Source organism: Palaemon carinicauda, chromosome 11, assembly GCF_036898095.1.
Source record: "Palaemon carinicauda isolate YSFRI2023 chromosome 11, ASM3689809v2, whole genome shotgun sequence".
In the NCBI taxonomy this organism is placed as follows: Eukaryota; Metazoa; Arthropoda; class Malacostraca; order Decapoda; family Palaemonidae; genus Palaemon; species Palaemon carinicauda.
In genome coordinates this window covers 63,059,338-63,080,772 of record NC_090735.1, presented here as the reverse complement: position 1 = coordinate 63,080,772, position 21,435 = coordinate 63,059,338, and the positions used below count along the sequence as shown (strand labels likewise).

At 37.4% G+C, this 21,435-nt stretch overlaps 1 protein-coding gene across 1 annotated transcript in view; it reads left to right on the top strand.

Moving 5' to 3' along the window:
* LOC137650043 (3-oxo-5-alpha-steroid 4-dehydrogenase 1-like) overlaps positions 1-18,124 on the top strand; it is an 83,348-nt gene extending 65,224 nt beyond the window's left edge. Inside the window, exon 5 of the mRNA XM_068383067.1 lies at positions 17,340-18,124. Within this exon, the coding sequence (XP_068239168.1) occupies positions 17,340-17,406 (67 nt within the window). The 3' untranslated portion in view covers positions 17,407-18,124. The remainder of the gene's footprint in view (positions 1-17,339) is intronic.
* Positions 18,125-21,435: the final 3,311 nt, after the last annotated feature.

Sequence of the window (21,435 nt, the reverse complement as noted above, 5' to 3'; positions counted from 1 at the left end):
CAGCCAGAAGCATGTATCCTAAATGAATTTCCAATGGATATATACAGTGCTCCCAAAGGTGGAATTTTACATTAAATATCGTTGTGGTTTATATTTATTCAAAGTAAAGAAGCAGGGTAGGTAGTGATAGGAATGGAAATGACTCTTGCACAAATACAAAATTGAGTAGGTACTTAGCTTTGTACTGCATAATTAAGACTAATGCATTCACTTCCCAAGGGGTCTAGCAAGTAGGGCGCCAGTCTAGTAGTTCCACTTAAACATATAACTCAGTGCAGTCACATGATGGTGCCCTTCTAGCCTTTGGTATTTTACCCTTTGCTGGTTGATCGGAGAGCACCGACCCTGTCGCTTCCCCTCCCTTAGCCCGTTTACTACCAAACAGACTTTGGATAGATAATAGACATATGTGTAAGCATACTAATCATGGGCTTCATCAGCATGACTCCAGATTAAAGAATGTTGGGTCTAGCATCTATGGAAAAGCAGACAGGGTCAAACCGCAACAGATTTATGCCAAGAAGGGCTAGTCACCTGCTATAAAAGTCAACGACTATACAGTACTGGTCCACGTTGAGAACACTGCTTCTCTTCCGAGGAGTGAAGTTAAGTACTTGGATGGGTGATTTCATGAAAGTGCCAAAGGATACTAATAAATAGATGATAAAATTGTAACAACACACATAAGTTTAGCATGCCTCCTAACAAGGATGGCATGTGGAAAGACCAAAGTTCTTCACAAATTTTGCCTCTACCACTAGGAGTGGCATTCCACATATGATATGACCTGTGGAAGGATGCATGCAGCCCAGGTAGAGGATGTGTCCCGTGAAGGACTTAGGATTGTGGACATGATCCAGTCCAGATTCCTCCTCTTGTTTACAAACTGTCTTCTTCTTTCCCTCCGTTTTCCCTACATTATGGGGGTCGGTTACCTGATGTGCCTCTCCAATGCCTCCTACCAAAGGCATCCTCTTCCATCAAACCTCTTCTCTCCATATCGTCCTTCACCTTATCTTACCATCTAATTGTCTGCCTCCCTCTTGATCTTCTCCCCTTCCTCACTCCCTCCCCACCATCCATCCTCAACACGTGCCCACACCATCTCAGTTGTGACACTCGTATCTCTGCAATCTTTACTAGGCCTGCTAATCTTCTAATTTCATTATTTTCCAGTCTTTCAGTCAGTGATATTCCAATAATCTACCCCAGCTTTTTCATCTCTGTTCTCTCAAGCTTTACTTCCTCTTTTTGCCTTAATGCTATAGATCTTGACTTTTAGATTAATTGGCATTTTCTTATCCTATACCACTCCTGCTACCTCCCTCCACTTCCCCCATGCTGCTTTGGCCTGTTCTCAACTTAAACCTCACAACCTCCATCCTGAGTTATAGTAGATCCCAAGTATCCAAATTGTTTTACCTGTTTTATAACTGAGCCTCTACTTTCATGTATGGCTATCCTGTCCTACCTTCCTTACTGTTCACCATAGCTTCAGTCTTATCCACATTTACTCGCAAGCCATCCCTATTCAAAGTCTCTTGCCACTCTGCAGCCCTTCTCTGTAATTCTTCCTCATTTTCAGCAATAATCACCAAATCATATGCATGTAGCAACTCCCACAACTTTTCATTTCTAATCACATTACTTAACACATGCGAGACGAGCACAAATAAAAGTGGGCTTAATACTGACTCCTGGTGTAATCCAATACTAACTTCAAAAGTTTCTGTTTCTCCAACAGCTGTTATTACTTTTGTCCAACTGTCCTCTTCCTCTAATTTGCCACTATCGGCCTATCGCCAGAAATTGTTTAAGGATTTGGCCTTCAGGTCACGCGACAGAAAAACGTTCTCTCTGGAGCACACTTTTGTGCCTCGTTATGGGCATAGGTATTCTCACCCAATTGCACTGGCATGTCTGCTGTATGTATTTTTCTTAAAGTACAACATTGAGCAATATTAGCCAATAATAGGACAGCCCCAGTCTCAATCGGCATAGGGCCATTCTGGATGAACCCATTTAGGGGCTCTTCCTCCTCTTTGTGTGTGTGCTGGATTTTTGGTTGTTCACGGGCACGTCAAAAAATATGAGGGAAAGGGGGATAACTCGCCTCTTGCAACACAAAGTTGGTATAAGACTCAACTGAGTACTGTACACAACTGATCTTTTTGGACTGGTCACATGGGGGTATGAATAAGGATCAGCACCACTGTAGGGACAGAAATAACAACAGAGGCAGCAGCGTTCCCTTTGAAAAAGCACTTTTAACAGCGACAGTAATCCAGGTTAAAAACTTTTGGGGAAGGACAAACTGTGTAGAAGGATGCAGATTACAGGCCTAGAATGGTCTTTGCATCTCCAGATATCAAAGAAAGCCCTGGCATTGATGGGTTTTCTGAGAATCGATCGGTTCGCAAGTTTGGAAATTCTGATGTCCTGCTCACTAATGCTAGACCCGGAAGCAGTGTTCAAGAGGCTTTTGTTTACAGTATCCTTAAGATGGCTTCGATGTCTGAGCTTTATGTTGCTCTGCTGGAGAAGTGTTGTCTTAAATGGAGTCCAAGCCCCTTCCAACTCTGTTTACTTCTAATATTGTCGAGAGGGCCCTAGGTAAAATGTGTACCTGTACCTTCTACACTTCTTGATAGAGGCTCTAGGGATTTACATGTTGCTTCAACCACACTCTTAGAATTTGCACAACTTGGTGGAATCACTTCATAGTTACAGGTGGAAGATATCGTACATTTCCTCTCAGAGGACAGTTTTTTCCTCGAGGTCATGCGGAAAACATCAGGATACTTCTGGGAACCGTCGACTTCACGGTGCTAAACTAAGTTGGCCAACTTCTTTAGTTAGAGAGGGATCTTTCCTCTCGGAGTCTCTATGCCAGAGTTAGCCAGAGGTTGTTTTTACCTCCAAGGAGAAATAGTTCTCCTCTCGATCAGGAATGAAAATGCATTACTCAACCTTAAAGTCAGGTCTTGGGGCTGTAGAAAGTTGATTTTACCACTACATTGGAACTCTCCGTACCCACACTAAATAGACTTTTCCTCCAAGGGAGGTAACATCCCCGACTCGTACTATATTAAATGTAGTGGTCCCTGGAAGGAACGACGTTGTACAGTTGAGGCTTAACTAAAGAGGAGTTTTCTTGCTGGATGTTGCCTCACAAGTAAGGTAATGAGCATCATAAGCTCTCATTTAGCAGCAGTCATGTTGAATGCGGGAAGCAGGTCTTGTTCCCCCCATTCGTTCCTGAGCTTTTTGTTAAAATATGGATTCCATCTTTCCTCAATGCCAGGATCCTTTGTCTCATTTCACAAGCCAATGAAATGTAACATACTACTGGGACCAGCCACTTTTTGGGTGTGGTCAGGCCACTTGACCACACATTAAATGTACACATATAACTAGACCTCGCCCACAGATCCTTTTCCTTATCATGAGAAAAGTACAGAAGGAGTTGACGTAATAAGATCTCCTGACAGAGGGAAGTTTTTTACTGTATCCATTAGCCCTCCTGACATCCTACTCCTGAAGGAGCTCAAGGTAATCTCTAGAGGCTAGGGAAGTGCCCACAACCCTGTTTTTGTATAATAGTCTCTGGCACAAATACTCCAGGTGGGTGTCTGGAAATTTCAAACAACTTTCACAGCCCACGACATCCAAGACTATATTCTCCATAGGACCTGTTATAGCTGCAAATCAGGTGCTATAGCTACCTTAGCTCCTCTCACTCTCACAGGACCATTAGCCCCAGATCAAGTGCAGTGGTTACATGTTAGTCTAGGGTGAATATAAGAATGACTAATTTTTTCTTCACCTTACCCTCTCTTGGGGCTTAATGTCGGATACCCTGTCAACTGGATCCAATCTGTGGGCAAGCAAGCCCCACTTATTGAGTAGTTATTTGTTTAGAAGCTATAGAGGTGTTGCCCTCACACTCCTTATGAGGGGAGTGTTATGTAACTTTGAAAATCCATTATGTTATTTGCCAAAGATATACAAACCTGTTACTCAATGCTGTCTAAAGTTACAAAGAGCATTCTGCTCACAACCTTTGTTGCTTGGGCCATTGGCCCGCTGGTATTACTAAGTCACTACGAGGTGTAAGATCTTTCACTGCATGCCTTACAGTAGGTGAGGATGGCCATCCCGGGTAAATTTTCCAGCCAGTCAAAATAGGGACTTCCACCCACCTAAGAATGAGTCTCTTAACGAAAAGGACAAGGTTTGTATATGTGCTTGAACTAATGACTACAGGTAATTTGAAAGTAACTTGTATTTTTTCCTAACTATAAAAATCTTAGTCCTTTACTCAAAATTTCCCAGCATCACCAATCCTCCAAGTCCTAGCTGCAATCAAAGTGCTTCTCTGTTCCCAACAGGTAACCACTGATCGCATTGTATACACTTTTTTATAAATTATAACAGCAGTATACTCTAGCTTTGTTATGAATCTCTTCTATGATAAAGGTCTCAGTTTTGTATCATCATCTCCTACCACACCTATTGATGCAAACGGCCTCGGTTACCATTCATCATCTCTTACTTTATTTTTCATAGTCCTCAGCTATGTAGGCCTGGGTCTTCCAACTCTTCTAGTGCCTTATGGAGCGCATTTGAAAGTTTGGTGAACTAATCTCTCTTGGGGAGTGGGAAGAGCATGCCCAAACCATCTCCATCTACCCCTCACCATGATCTCATCCACATATGGCCCTTGAGTAATCTCTCTTATAGTTTCATTTCTAATCCTGTCCTGCCCTTTAACTCCTAATATTCGTCTTAGGGCTTTGTTCTCAAATCTACAAAATCTACGACTCATGTCCAAACAGTAACACCGATCTCAATAAACTGATATATAGTCTGATTTTTATATGTAATTTTAGGCTATTTGAATTCCCAATTTTACTTAACTTAGCCATTGTCTGATTTGAACTCTAATTTTAAAGATTTGTATCATAAAGAAAACTGCAAATTGCTTTCAATTTTGTCTTATTGCTTCAGATTTTACCATTCCTCTCAAGTATGTAAAAACTAATAGCTTTATTCTTGATATGATATTCAGCATGGAACAAGCGCTCCTTTTGTAACCAAAATCACAAACCAACTAATGAGAAATGTCCTCAATATCAAATGGTGTCAGATGCAGAACATATCACTTTGGGATATTATTATTACTACTAGCTAAGCTACAGTCCTATTTGGAAGAATCCAGAGAGTTAAAGAAATAAGGAAACATAGAATAGTTTGGCGTTGAAAACAAGCTCATTACACATGCAGATAATGCTACTCTTTTTGCCTCATTTCCATCTCCTGAATGTAGATATGGGGATGCTGAACCCCTTAATATAGATATAGCTGAAATAAGTACATGGTGCATGAAGTTTAACCCTAACTAAACTCAAAGTATAATAATATTGTAAGTAGGTTTAGGACAAAGGTTGCTCAAAATCCAGATTTCTGCTGTGATGAATCTCTGAACATATGAAATGCCTTTAAAATTTTAGGTGTGATTCTTGATTGCAAATTTACTTCTGAGAAACACATTCGGTATGTTACTTTTCCAGTAGTACAAAAAATAGACTTTTATTCCTATGAGGATGCAAACTTCCTTGTCATTTATATGGGGTAACTACTAATCACGTTTTCTACAACTAACCAATAAAAGATTTGGTTGGTTGTGTCATGCTATGTTGCATGCGCAAGGAGCAAGTGTCACCTTTCCACAACACTGCTGGTCGCAAAGTGAAGAGGTTGTGCTTACTTCCTCTCTACGATTGAGCCTTTCACATTCATCTTGCCTACCCGTAGAGCATTTAGAGCTCTTGACTTGTGTTTTCTCTTAATTCACGGTTATTTGAGTGACTATTCATTAACTGTGAGTTGCAAGTGAGTGCTTATGTCTATTAAGTCTCGGTATTTACGTGTTTGCCCGTAAAAAGATAACGACAATATTGACATCCTTATGAGCCGGGCAGACATAGACATACGTACACATCCTATATGCTCCTCTTGCTTAGGCAAGAGATGTCCAAGGAAATCTCCTCCATGTTAATAGGTATTTTTTCTCGTTACAGGAATCTTAACGAGATTCCTGCATTACTGTGCCTCCTGTCAACGGGAGTTAGAGACAAGTCTCATCCTTTCAGTTTTTCATCTCGATATTTCCCAGAACTTTATCTACAATTGACACACATCCAGAAGTGTCGATTGCGCAGTGAGGAGCCAGGTCTCAGCACATCTTACTTACTTTACTTTACTTTGATGGCTGCTTTTCCGGTCCCATACAGCAGGGGAACCCCACTCTCTATAGGACCTCCACTGTCATTTTACCTTGTTTGTTCAGAGTATTTAAAGTTTCATATCGCATATTGTTCATTTACTGTTAAATCGTCACTGTTGTATGACTATTGAAATAAGAAAGTCTTCAGTTTCCTCTTGAAAACCTTAACGTCTTCAATCATTCGGATGTTTCGTTGGAACTTATTATATAGTCTCGGGGCCGCATATTTAAAGGCTCTGGAGCCGAAAGTAGACATATATCTAGGTTCCAATACTTTGAGGCCATCTGTAACTATTCTCGTGTCGATATGATTTGTTGGCTGCGCAATATTTAGCAATTCTCTTAAGTATTTTGAACGACCAGTTCTGATAACTTGTTGAGTTATTGTACATATTTTAAGTTCAATTCTTTTATCGGCAGCCAGTGTAAATCAAATAGTATAGGGGTGATCCTTTCTCTAGGTGGGACACCTTTTATCAGTCTTGCTCCTCTGTTTACTATGTTTTGTAATTTCTTAAGTTGCACTTTTTGGTAAATTGTAATAGATAGAGTTGCAATAGTCAATCCTGGTAATAACACAGTTTATCACAAGTTTCTTTACAGAATTTTCGTCCAGGTACTTTTTTATAAACGCAATATTTCTTAGATAATAACCAGTAGTTTTTATTACATTATTTATTTGGGCATTTAGAGACAGGTTACAGTCAAGAAATACTCTTAGATCTCGAACTTTACTAGATATCGGCACTGAGTCATTATTTATGTTCATTTGAATATTGCCTAAGTTTCTCACGCTGTTTCTCTTACCCACCACCATGAATTCAGTTTTGTTCTCATTTAATTTTAGTTGTTTAAATGTCATCCATTCTCTAACACTATCAAGGATCCGGTTTAGAGTTTCAGTTGTGTCATCTATATCATTTATGGAGAAGTAAAATTGTGTGTCATCCGCAAATAATTTAAACTTCACACCATGCCTTTGTAGTATTTTTGATAGACCAATAGTATAGATGCAGAATAAGATTGGGCCAAGTACCCCTCTGTTTAAGGGTTCATGTGATATGAATTATTATTATTATTATTATTATTATTACTAGCCAAGCTACAACCCTAGTAGGAAAAGCAAGATGCTATAAGCCCAAGGGCTCCAACAGGGAAAAATAGCCCAGTGAGGAAAGGAAATATGGAAATAAATAAATGTTGTAAATAAATTAACAATAAATCATTCTTTAAACAGTAACATCATCAAAACAGATATGTCCTACATAAACCATTAACAACGTCAAAAACAAATATGTCATATATAAGCTATAAAAAGACTCATGTCCGCCAGGTCAACATAAAAACATTTGCTCCAACTTTGAACTTTTGAAGTTCTACTGATTCAACTACCCGATTAGGAAGATCATTCCACAACTTGGTAACAGCTGGAACAAAACTTCTAGAATACTGTGTAGTATTGAGCCTCATGATGGAGAAGGCCTGGCAATTAGAATTAACTGCCTGCCTAGTATTACGAACAGGATAGAATTGTCCTGGGAGATCTGAATGTAAAGGATGGTCAGAGTTATGAAAAATCTTATGCAACATGCATAATGAACTAATTGAAAGACGGTGCCAAAGATTGATATCTAGATCAGGAATAAGAAATTTAATAGATCGTAAGTTTCTGTCCAACAAATTAAGATGAGAATCAGCAGCTGAACACCAGACAGGAGAACAATACTCAAAACAGGGTAGAATGAAAGAATTAAAACACTTCTTCAGAATAGATTGATCACCGAAAATCTTAAAAGACTTTCTCAATAAGCCAATTTTTTGTGCAATTGAAGAAGACACAAACCTAATGTATTTCTCAAAAGTAAATTTGCTGTCGAAAATCACACCTAGAATTTTAAGAGTCATACAAATTTAAAGAAACATTATCAATACTGAGATCCGGATGTTGAGGAGCCACCGTCTTTGATCTACTTACAATCATACTTTGAGTTTTATTAGGATTCAACTTTATACCCCATAATTTGCACCATGCACTAATTTTAGCTAAATCTCTATTAAGGGATTCAACAACCCCAGATCTACATTCAGGGGATGGAATTGATGCAAAGAGAGTAGCATCATCTGCATATGCAACAAGCTTGTTTTCTAGGCCAAACCACAATCTCATGTGTATATAGTATGAAAAGTAATGGGCCAAGAACACTACCCTGTGGAACACCGGATATCACATTCCTATACTCACTATGGTGCCCATCAACAACAACTCTTTGAGATCTATTACTTAAAAAATCAATAATAATGCTAAGAAACGACCCACCCACTCCCAACTGTTTGAGTTTGAAAACAAGGGCCTCATGATTAACACGGTCAAAGGCAGCACTAAAATCAAGGCCAATCATACGAACTTCCCGACCACAATCAAGGGATATCTGTACAGCATTGGAGATTGTAAGAAGTGCATCACATGCTCCAAGGCCTTTACGAAAACCAAATTGCAAACTAAGGAATAGATGATTACCTTCAGCAAACCTATTAAGACGTTTTGCCAGAAGACGTTCAAAAACTTTAGATAATATGGGAGTTATGGAAATTGAGCGGTAATCAGTGGGATTTGAGCTACACCAAACACATTTACATAGAGGAGTAACATTATCAATTCTCCAACAAGTACTAAAAGCACCTCTTCTTGTTAACTTGTGCAAAATAACAGATAACTTTGAAGCTAAGAAATCTGCTGTCTTTATAAAAAAAACAAAGGAAAAATACCATTTGGGTCTACACCTCTATAAGCATCAAGGTCCATCAACAGAGCTTTAATCTCACGAGATCGGAAAGCTAAACTAGTTAGTTTAGCCTCAGGAAAACATGAATGAGGAAGTTCAAGTTTTTATTACTCTGTTTACTGTCAAAAACATCAGCCAACAGGGTTGCCTTTTCCTTTGGACAGTGAGTGACTGAGCCATCTGGTTTAAGTAAAGGAGGAACTGTTGCATCTACATCAAAGAGTGCAGATTTAAGGGTAGACCACCATTTATGTTCCTTAGTTGTACCAGAAAGGGTTTCTTTTATGGTTAAATTGTAATCCTTTTCAGTTGAGGCATAAACTCTCTGAGCAAAAGCTCGAAGCTGAGTATAGTTGTTTCAGGTCAAATCTGATCTGTTACCCTTCCAAAGATGATAGGCCTCCTGCTTCTCCAAATAAGCACGTCTACAATCATGATTGAACCACGGTTTGTCCTTCACTCGGTACCTTAGCACACGAGAAGGGATACGCCTATCAGTTATGTTTACTAGATTCTCATTCAAAGGGGCAACAGGATCTACACTACTATATAATTGTGACCAATTCAAGCACAAAAGATCATGCAAAATCCCATTCCAGTCTGCTTGGGATTTCATATAAATTTTACAAGAGTATGATATATCAGGGACATGCTGCTCAGTCTTCACTACTAATGAAATCAAGGCATGATCAGATGTCCCGACTGGAGAACCAACCTTACTAGTTACCAGGAGAGTCAGTGTATACGAGGTCCAAGCAATTACGAGACCTGTGAGTAGCTTCATTTATGATTTGCTCACAGCCTGATTCCGAGGCAAAGTCTAAAGCTCTTAAGCCACGGTGATCGGTAGGAGAGATAGAACCTAACCAATCCCTATAGTGAGCATTGAAATCACCAACAAAGACAAAAGAAGCCTTTCTATCATCTTCTTGTATCTTAGCCATAATGGTAAGAAGACAATCGAAGATAGAATCATCCATGTCTGGATTCCGGTAAATGGAACCCAAATAAAAGTTGTTATGCCTGCCACAAACTTTTGTTACCTGAATCTCATGACATCCACATTGATAGCAGGACTTATGAGAAGTAGGGTACTCGGTCCATATATACACCGCCATTCCCCTGGCCCCAGGGATGGCATCACGTTTTAACATTATTGGCTTCTTAAAACTACTTATAAGGAGTTCAGAGGAGTGCCTCATATTAGAAACCAAAGTTTCTGAGCACAAAAGAATATCATACTGTCTGGACGCAACTGTAAGGTCTTGGATATTTGCATGAAGACCACGAATATTGCAATACAGAAGACGACATTGACGAAATCTAGGACGTACCGGTCCCGGATTCTGCTCAATGTCTCCAGACAGCATAAGAATTAATAGAAATAAAAAAGAGACATCATACTTAAAAACTAGACTAACAAGAATTATAACAAAAACAATCTTTTAGGTATTCAAATGCTTGCTCTTCAACGCCGATGGGCTCTTCAACGCCGATGGACCGTAGATCATGTAGTAGCAGTTCATGCACAGCTGTATCAAAAGCAGCACTGAGTTCGAGCAATATTAAAATACCACATTTATTTTCATCCAGCATTTCCAGCATATTTACAACAAAGCAGATGGCTGTCTCCGTAGCGTATAGTTTTCTGTAAGCAGATTGGTTATCAGGCAAAGCTTCTATTGACTTCTAAGTGACTGAATAGTTTTTCAAAAATTGCATATTGAAGCACTTTTGAAACAAAGAATAGATTTGAAATAGGTCTATATGAGCTTAATTCCTGGTAGTCCAGTGCATTTTTCAGAACTGTTGTGACTCTAGCTATTTTCTCAGATTTGAGAAATTTACATTCATCAAAGTTTGCATTTGCTATTCTATTATTATTTTGGCTAGACTAGAAAAGTTTCTCTCTCCAATTACTTCAGATATTGGCATTGGTTCGATCGCGCAGTTTGTTTTCTTTGCTCTCTTAATAATTCTGGTGATGTTGTCTTGCGTTGTTGTTAAATCTCATTAATTTTGTCTGTGTGCTTGGTGTATCATTAATCTGATGTTAAGTATTTACAAATGACTTGGTTATATTTTTAATTTTATTTTTAAAGAATACTAAAAAATTATTTGCTAGTTCCTGGTCACTGTATCCATCAGGTAGCTTCTTTTCTTTTACATTTCCCTTTATACCATTCAGGAGACGATATAACTTATTTATGTCTGTTGCTGCTTCGAAGATCTTTCTCTTATAGGATTCAATTTTATTCCTTCTTAGTAGGTAGTTATATTGACACGCAGCAGTTTTGTGTTCTACCCAAGTAATTTCAGTTTTTAATCTAGTCCATTCTCTTTATGTCTTTTCCCTCTTTTTCACCAAAGTCTCTCCATTAAACCAAGGAGGTTGGTCTTTTAGAGTTACTGTAAAGTCTTTTCCATAGTGGGCACATGGTATCATATTCACTTAAACTTACTTTATTATAAGTGGTCGAAAGACAGTTAATACTCTTAGCTCCCAACAGACATTGGTCATCATGATCACAGAGAATGTTGATACAAGTAGTATCATTTATTTTTTTTGTAACTTTTCCAATAGATACGGTATGAGAAAATTTGATTTATGTCTTAAAGTTTATTTTCTTTACTAATGCATGTTTCTGTAGAGGTAGACTAAACGTAATAAGTTTGTGTACTGGAGAGATAGTACATTTCTCTTCAACTTTTATATCAGATACAATATTATTCATGTCATTACTTAAAACTAAGTCCAACGTATGCCCAGTTAAGGTAGTTGTACAGTCGACATTATTCACTAGTCGATATAATTGTAATAACTCACTAAATGCCAAAGCGTCAGGATTTGATACATCTTCCATCAAAAATTGAAGTCTCCACAGATAACTAATTCGTTTTTCTCCATGATAATCATTTCAATGAAAGCACCGAATTCTTCAATAAAGATACTAGTGTTTGTTCTCGGAGGTTTGTCGATTGTTACAAAGGATATTTTTCTGTCTTAGCAAAGTTTATTTCTATATATTCAAAGCTTGTTACACTAGTTCTTTTCAACATTCTGAGATTTTTGTCCGGCACCCCCACTAGACCTACCTTCTCTTGGAAATGTGAAAGAAGGGGTGTGTGGGGGGCGTCATTGCAGTGATCTTTGCCTTGTCCAAGTTCTTTAACCATGTTTCAGATAATGCTAGTACAAAACAAAAAATTAATCCGTTCCCACCCTCTGATTCCCACTTTCGGTGGAGCTGAAATCAGCCATAGACTTTTTAGCGAGGTGTAACTACCCCACCCCTAGTTAGCGATGAGGTAGGGTAGGTAGCCGGTTACCCGCTATCTCTCACACACACACACACACACACACACACACCTGTGTTCTATCGTCACTTTTTACTTTTGGCTTGAGAGTACACAGCTACTACCTACTACCTAAGAAATTGGATATTGTTATTAGATAGAAACTTCCATACTCTTGTTCAATATATACTGCTGAGCTGTATGCAATAATCCTCGTAGTTTGATATATTTTTAAAAATGGTAATCAAAATTGTTTTTATACAATTTTTACAGATTCCAATAGTGTTTTACTCTCAGTTAAACAAATTATGCCAGGCCATCATCTAGTACAAGAGGTGCAGGACTGGTTAGTACTTTTGTAGTCAAGGAAGATTATCAGTGTTCATTTCTGTTGGGGTCCCTTCCCACGTTGAGGTTGATGGAAATGAACGAGTAGATAAGGGAGCTGAGGAAGCTACAGGGCTACATAACCCATCCCTCATACCCTCATAAGTATTCCCTACAAAGACCTTGAAAGACCTTCGGTGGATGCATGTTCATGTTGTAATTCTACAAGAAGGAGGGGTAACATCATTTTAACTAGACTGCTTATTGGCCATACACATGCAACCCACAATTATTTAATGAAGAGTTGGGAAAGGAGGCAGGCCCCTCTTTGTAATACCTGTCAAATGACAAAAGATATTAAACATATTTTAGGCTAATCTTCACAGGAGGACACATTTACTCAAGGACAAACCTTAAGAGATATACTGGGGGAATGTTTTCATACACTTCACTTGAAAAATTTCAGAGTATTGGTTTATATCACGAGCTTTAATTAATTGTATTAATTTATATTTTGATTGCTAAGATATGCCATGGTAGGCGGTATATCTTAACAATCGATGTTTGCCAATGGTTATACTCATATGAGCGGGTGAGCAACTTGGTGGAGTAATGAGAGCTTTGGGTGTGGAGGAAAGGGCCCCCTAAATCTCGAGAAAGTCACTGGAAGCAGGATGACGCATTGGGTTTAAGCCGATGGACAAGCTCTCTCTTTGGCTTTTACCCCAGATGCCTGCCAGTTGATCTTACTAGAATTAGTATGGACTGGCAGGGGTCACTTGCCGTAGTTAGATAGGCACTGCACATCACAAGAAACTGGCTATCCTTTGATGTATCTAGCCAATGAATCCTTTATGGATTTAGTCAGTCATGGAAAGAGAAGATGACAGAATAGCAGCCAGTCCTGGGCGTAGCGGCTGCTAAAAATCTCCCGGTTTATAAATACTAAAAAAGAATTGAAAATAGGTAATTGAAATGTTAGAACCAGGAATCAGATTGAGAAGTTACAGCAAGTGGAGAGTGAATTTATGAAATATAGTTTGGCTATCTTGGCCCTAAGTTGAACACGATATATGGGAAATGGTAAGGAAACTTTAGACCAAGGCAATATATAGTGTATCTACTCAGGAAGATCAGATGGAGTTGGTAGAGAAGGGTTAGGAATAATGATGACACCAAGGGCAGAAAAGGCATTAACCGAGTGGAGAGCTGTAAATAGTAGATTGTTACTAGCAAAGTTCAAATCAAAGCTGTGCAATATGAGTATTAGAGTTTGCTATGCCCCAACAAATGATTCCCCTGAATAAAGGAAAGATGAATACTATGAAGAACTGCAGAGGGTAATAGATGAGATCCCTGAGAGATATGAAAATTGTGATTGGCAACTTCAATGCTAAAGTTGTAAGCAATAATCAAGGGATACAGAATGTGATGGGTGTCGGGGGTCTTTGCGAAGTTGCAAAGGAAAATAGAGCACATTTCATAAGTTTCTGTTCAGCAAACAATCTTGTCATTGGAGGTACTCTTTTTCAACACGAAGAACTGCCACAAGTATATATGGACTTCACCATGTGGCATTTACAAAAATCAGATAGATCACATTGCCACTAATAAAGAGAGAAGGAGGTCTCTGAGAAATGTAAGAAGCTTTAGAGGTACAGATATTGGTAGTGATCACCAGCTCCTCATTACCACACGGAAATTGAAACTGAAAGCACCCAAGAGAAAGATTGATAGAATACCTAGGTTTGATACAACTACGCTTTTAGAAGAAGGGCACAGAGAAACATTTGCAATGGAATGTAGGAATCGATTTTCAGTTTTAGAAACTTTAGGAGACGAAGAACAGACAATTAATGAAAATGGTGTGATATTAAGAAAATATATCAGTCAGTTGGTAGTGAAGTCTTGGGACACACAGTTACAAGTAGAAAGCCACGGATATCAAATGATACTTGGGATACTATAAAAAAAAGAGACAAAAACAGAAATGTATTGTTGAAAGTTTTTGAGGAAGAAATAAAAATTACAAGGTAGACCATGCTAAGTATTCCAGTATTGACAGTGAGGTCAAAAGAAAAGTCAGGAATAACTGGAAAGAATATTTAGACAGTAAATCAGATAAGGCTAACAAAGCTATGAATTCAGAAATTGGCTATGCTGTAAGATTGGGTCATAAAATTATTAATGAAATCTCGTTATAGCAGCAGAAGATGAAGAGACTTCGTTTGGATGGAACACTTTAGTGAAGTTATAAATAGGAGATATGAAGGGAATAATTTGATTGATATACCTGAAGCTGGTGAAGACCTTGATGTGCCCATGAATGAATTCAGTGTGTTTGAAGTCAAAACTATCCTAAAAAAACTAAAGAGATGATAGCCCCGGGATACGATAGAATAACTGCCGAGGTGATAGTGGCCGAAAATGAAGTGACTCCCAGACTACTTACAAGATTATTTTGTAGAATTTGGCATGAAGAGGCAAAACCTGGTGAATGGGAGTTAGGAGTGTTGGTGAAAATAGCAAAAATAGAAGACCTGACTGGTTGCAATAATTACAGAGGCATATCTTTTACGTCAGTTTTTTATGAAAATATATAGTATGCTTATTCTAAAGAGACTGGAGAGAAAGATTGATGAAAAGCTGATAGATGAACAAGTAGGATTTTGAACAAGTAGAAGTTAGAAGTTGCACTGACTCCAAGGGAATCTGTTGCCACCTATGTTGTTTATCCACCTCATGGATTTTGTAATGTGTAGAACAGTCAGAGATGATAGAAAAGGATTGGACTGGATTGGTGATAGGAATTTAGCAGACTTAGAGTATGCAGATGATGCTGTCCTTGTTAGCAGAACACCACAGGATTTGCAATGCTTGCTTACTAGAATGCATTAAATATCTCACGAGGTTGGGCTGAAGATAAATGGAAGAAAGACCGAGATGATGAGAACCGAGTATGCAATGGAAGATGAAATATCTTTGGGAGCAGAAATGATTAATGATGTAAAATCATTTAAGTATTTAGGAACTATGATCTCTAATACAGGGTCTTTAGAATTAGAGTTGAGTGAAAGATTGAAAAAAGCAAATCAGACAATTGCTAGGTTGAGTAAAATTTTGAAATCAAATTGCCTTAAATTGCATATAAAAATCAGACTATATATCAGTTTAGTGAGATCATTGTTATTCTATGGACATGAGTCATGGTATGACAACGGAACAATCTCCAATAGATTTAGTTGATTTGAGAACAAAGTCCTCAGGGGAATATTGGGAGTTAAATGGCAGGACATGATTAGAAATGAAACTATAAGAGAGATTACTAGAGTACCCTGTGTGGATGAGATCATGATCGAGGGGTAGATGGAGATGGTTTGGGCATGCTCTTTGCACTCCCCAAGAGAGATTAGTTCACCATAAGATTAGCTTGGCTCCACAAGGCATTAGAAGAGTTGGAAGACCTAGGACTACATGACTTAGGACTATGATACGTGAAGTAGGAGATGATAAAGGGAGAAGTATTGAATTAAAAGCTCAAGATATAGATGAATGGCGAAATCTAACCGAGGCCCTTTGCGTCAATGGGCATAGGAGGAGATGATGATGATGATATTTTAATCCTTTTAATTCCACCTTATTTCGCATTGAGAAATTATTGAATGAAAGCTGTGTGATTGATTTTATAAGTTAAAATGATAGCAAATGTTGTGAATGTACAGGTATGATTGATTAATTTGTATTAAAAAGCGTTAAATAGCCTTTGATATTCTAGTGCTTGACTTAAGGCCTAAATTTTGTATTCAATTCAATCTAAGATTGAAAAAGTTTGGATATAATATGAAAGAGGATTGGAGAATTTGTCAGAAAAACTTCTAGGTTGGTTAAATATTTATGGGTTATAGATGTAGATGTAGAGGAAGACCTAGATCAGATGGGAATTCAGGCTAAAAGTGCTGCAGATAAAGTGGGAAAAGAGAAATCCTTTCATGAATAAACCTGACATTTTTAAAGAGAGAACCTTATTTCTTTTAGTAATTATCGTATTTTAAAAATTATATGATGATAATAATTTACTAGATGTCACCTTTAGAATACATATATGCCTTATATACACTGCAAAATGTAACACAAATGTACATGGAAATGTGTAACCCCTATACACTGAAGATCATTAAGGTTTGGGTGGTCACAATTGGTCTCTTGATTATGTTTGCCTCAGTTTACCTGCAATGAAAGGGAGCCAAATGGTTCAAGAACATTTGAAGACGCATAATCCTTGAAGGCTGTTAGTTTTAGTTTTCATACGCGACATACGCCAATGTGTGACAATTGTATATTATAGATGGTTAGTTTTCATTTTAGTTTTTTCGAGCCTAAATAATTTTCCTATAATAGCACCAGATATCAGTTATGTACTGTATAGAACAAAATTTGAATTTTTATTTTCTAGAAAGGATTGTAGATGTTTTTTTTCAAGTAAGGTAATTGGTTCATAGTTAAAATACTATTTTTAAAATTATTTTGAGTGAACGTTGTGTTGCAACCGTATCAGGATGCCGAAAAAGAAGATTCAAGTATTGTACAAGAATAGAATCATCACTTTTTCTGACATATCCTAACTTTCATCACATTTTTTGCAGCTGGTATCTGAAAAAATTTGAAGACTACCCAAAGGATCGGAAAGCTATATTTCCATATGTGCTTTGATGACCCCAGAGATTACTCATGGTTTACTGAATAATAGATGAAATTTTTATAGTTAGGAACAAATGTAAATGATTGATTTAATGAAAATTAGTACATGATCTTTGACTATAACTGGTTACCAAAAAATGCAGTATACATTCATTAACATATGTACACACACCTAGCATTAAAAATTTAATCCTACATAAAAGTTTAAATTTAAGGAATATGCTGTTATCTTAGGTTGTTTCTTTGTGTAGAAAAAATTGAAAGAGAGAGAGAGAGTCACTATTCTTTAAAAAGGAACTTAATCTCTAAATATGGAAAGCACCCAACAATAATTACTGCCCCGATTTGTCCGGGAATGGAAACCATCTAGACAATATAATATCGTGTTGTAATGTTTATACTTAATTCTCTATAATTTTTGGTTGCTTGTACCAATTGTAGTAAGGGAGAGACTCTAGTATGTCAAGTTCACAGACATTGTGGTAATTATAGGCACTGCATTGTTGCAAGCTTGTCCAGTACACAATAGTGTTTAGACTTGGTAAGTTAATGTTATGACTCTTTAATTGCCAAATGTATTTTTAAACAAAACAGTGTTCCTAGGGACATTTATTTTTTGCATATATAGCTCCAATTTAAAGCCAGAAGACCTATTCAAATCAGTTTTTTTTTACAATTCGATTCCATTTTCTTATGTATGTTTCTATTTCATTTACATACTGTAATTATATTTGCATATACTTTAAAAAGTGGTGTTTTTACTATCCTAAATTGTATAATTGTCCTATTTTAGAGAGTTTTATTTGTTTGAGATGGTGTCTCATATTCTGTATGTATTTCTCATTGAGGAATTTGTAAAACTATTCAAATCATTCTGTTAACTATTTTTTTTCTTTTTTTTTCTTTTTTTTTTTTTGGTCCCTTGATAGATGGAGGAATATTGCAAGATGGGATTTCATGAAAAGAAATCTTAGGCCACCATGGATTGTTGAGCGAAGATATTACACTGTATCTCAGGCAAGGGAAACTCCATTTCTTTAGTGCATGCATACATATCTAACCTACCTTAGTCTTCAAATTTATCAAACCTTTTGTTTATTAGTGTTTATGGATGTCTAGATAATTACAGATGTTTGTCAGTGGTTTGCTTACTGGCGTGTGTAAAGTAATGGATGGGAAAGAATGTAGAGACATTTCAAAATCTTGCTAAAGAAGATCCAGTTTCCTTTTTCAGTTATCTAAGAAGATACATGTGTGTGAAATGGGGTTTACTTTAGTCTTTAGCATTAAACTTATTCTTGGTAAGCATTTTCTGATTTAGTCTACTAATTCCTTGTTTATGTAACCGGATAACAATCAAGTGTTCATTTTATTCATTCCATAATCTCTGATATGAGTAGCAGAATAGTACAGCATCAGTTTTGTCTTCATACTTGAATGAAATGGGAATTACAGTAGATGAAACCCCTCATGAAGAACTGCCCCCCCCCCCCCACATCCCAACTATTTCCCTGTTTCACCCTCTTCTCAGTTTGTGGGAGAAATGGAAGGTGTTTGTTGGGTTTTTGTGACACAGCATTAAAATATTCATCTGCAATGAATTTAATATTGCATATGTTGATAGTTTTCAGCGTTTGACTTTGTTGGGGTTTTGAAATACAGTGTAGTCTCCAAAAACTTTCCTATAACAAAGGGAATCTAATACAAGATAACTACTAAAGAAATATTGTCTTCTCTGCTCTACAGCCAATGTATGAACGTGCAAAACAGACTCACTGTGTATAAGGTAGATCTTGAGTTCAGGTGCTATTAAACTTGAAAGAGCACATCCAATGCTGAAATCATCTGGCTATCGGGGACATAACATCACTGAGTACCTTCACTACAGCTGGAGGTAATGCTACCTCTGCATCAACTTGCACCCAGCCTCCATCTTACTCTGTCATCAAAGCAACCACACATGCTTTTGCTTTGTCTACGAGTGAAGTGAAGATTTGTCATCTAAGGACAAGTTAAGTAACATGAATCAAGTTACAATATACTTAATAATCCACTATTCTCAATATTGTGTTAACATAATAGGGGTTAATTTTATGGTCAAGTTTGCCGTCAATGTTTTCTACAACCGGCCAATCAAAAATTTGGTTGCTTGCATCATTCCTTGTTGCAGGGTAAACACAACACATACGCAAGGAGCAAGCAAATACTTGCTCACAACATATGAGGAGGTTGTGCTCTAACTTTCTATGATCGAGCCTTTTGCATTCATCTCATCACTTTTAGAATTTAATTCTCTTGATTCATGTTTTTTTCTTTATTCACTGTCAATTAAGTGAGTATTCATTATCTGAGAGTTACGAATGGTTGCTCATGTATATTTACGTTCCTGCCCAGAATGGTAAAGCGACTATTGTGGCATCCTTATGAACTGGGCAGACATAGACACATCCTCTGTGTCCCTCTTGCATAGACAGATGTTCAAGGGAATCTCCATGTAATTACTGTAGGGAGTGGAATTCCTCCCAGTGGGAGAGATATTTTTCTTGTCGCAAGAAATTTTCACGATTTTTTCGTTAGTGTGTCTCCTCTCAAAAGGAGTTAGAGAGAAATCTCATTCTATGCGGCGAGAATTTCCATTTAGTTTTTCATGTTGAGATTTCCTTGAAACTTTATCTACAATCAACACATATCCAGAATAGTGTAAACTCTGTATGCTTAGTGAGACCTTGTGAAAATGTCCGTACTGTATCCAGATAAAACATGAATATACCTAAAAAAATAACACTATTGCTTGAGTTTTCTGAAGTTCCAGAAGACAGGATTTCTTGTGTCATAACGTCATTTGGCCTCTGTCCTGATGACTTCTGATCTTATTTTTTGGTGAGGACATCAATTAGGAGACCTTTTCGCTGTCATTCTGCTAGTTTAAGGGTTCTTTTATCTGAAGAATGCTTGAGGATATTAATTGGGAGGTCACTCGGGACGACGGAGCACCAGGGTTAACGACACTTGATCCTCATAGCCCTGAGGTGATACTGAAGTAATATGGGATTGCTGTCTCCAGAACCACTGGTGTAGATCAAATTGGCTTTTTGTTCAATTGACGAGTATAGCTCCAGCTGGTAAAGGCAGGCATGTGGGAAAAACTTGAAGTGCCTTATCACATATGAAAATCTGTATTAAACTTTCTGTAGAAGCTGAGGTCTTGAATGGTGTCTATAAACAATACAAGGAGTAATCTTGTGATTCAAGTTGAATATTCCTGCAAATACAATCTACCTTTGTAGCACATACAATAATTGTTTGGAAATTATAAATCAGGAGAAACTATGTATAGGAGACCTTAAAATTCCTGACATACTAAGAATTAAGCCGAGATGTAAATAAGATAAATACAAGTTCTAATGTACAATTTAAATTCAATATTGGTGTATGATTCACTCAAAATACAATGCTTAAGAAAACAGCAACCATAAAACGTTTAAAATGAACATCAAAGGAAACTTGGCTGCTTGACGTCACGATTATCGAAAGGTGAGCGATGATGTATGAATTGAAAAACTAGAGAGGATTAGCTAAAATAAACCAGAGAAGGGATGAATGAAAATAGAAACAATAAATAAATTTGAAGCATGAAGATATATTGACAAATAGAGGCAGGTTACCAAGGAAGCGTCACGAAAGAATGGCAAATAAACGTAAAATCATGATTTGTTATACTGTAAGTAGACAAATGAAGAACCTTAAAGGCCCTATTGCCCCTATGCATATGTTTAAATTAATTTAGGTTAATAGTAGTATATTGGGGCCAGAGAGAGTTGGGAATCTTGCTATGTTAAAGGTAAAAAATTAGAAAAAGTATTAGCCAGTCAAATATTACCAACATGGTATGATTTAGATTTAGGACGGTATGGTCATGATATAAGTACTATAGTGGAACATGTTACAGATGGAAAGTCAAGAGGTAGACAAAGGATTAGGATCATTAGATGGTATAAAGGAAAGGAGAATTTCTTGAAGGAATATGTTAACTAGTGTATG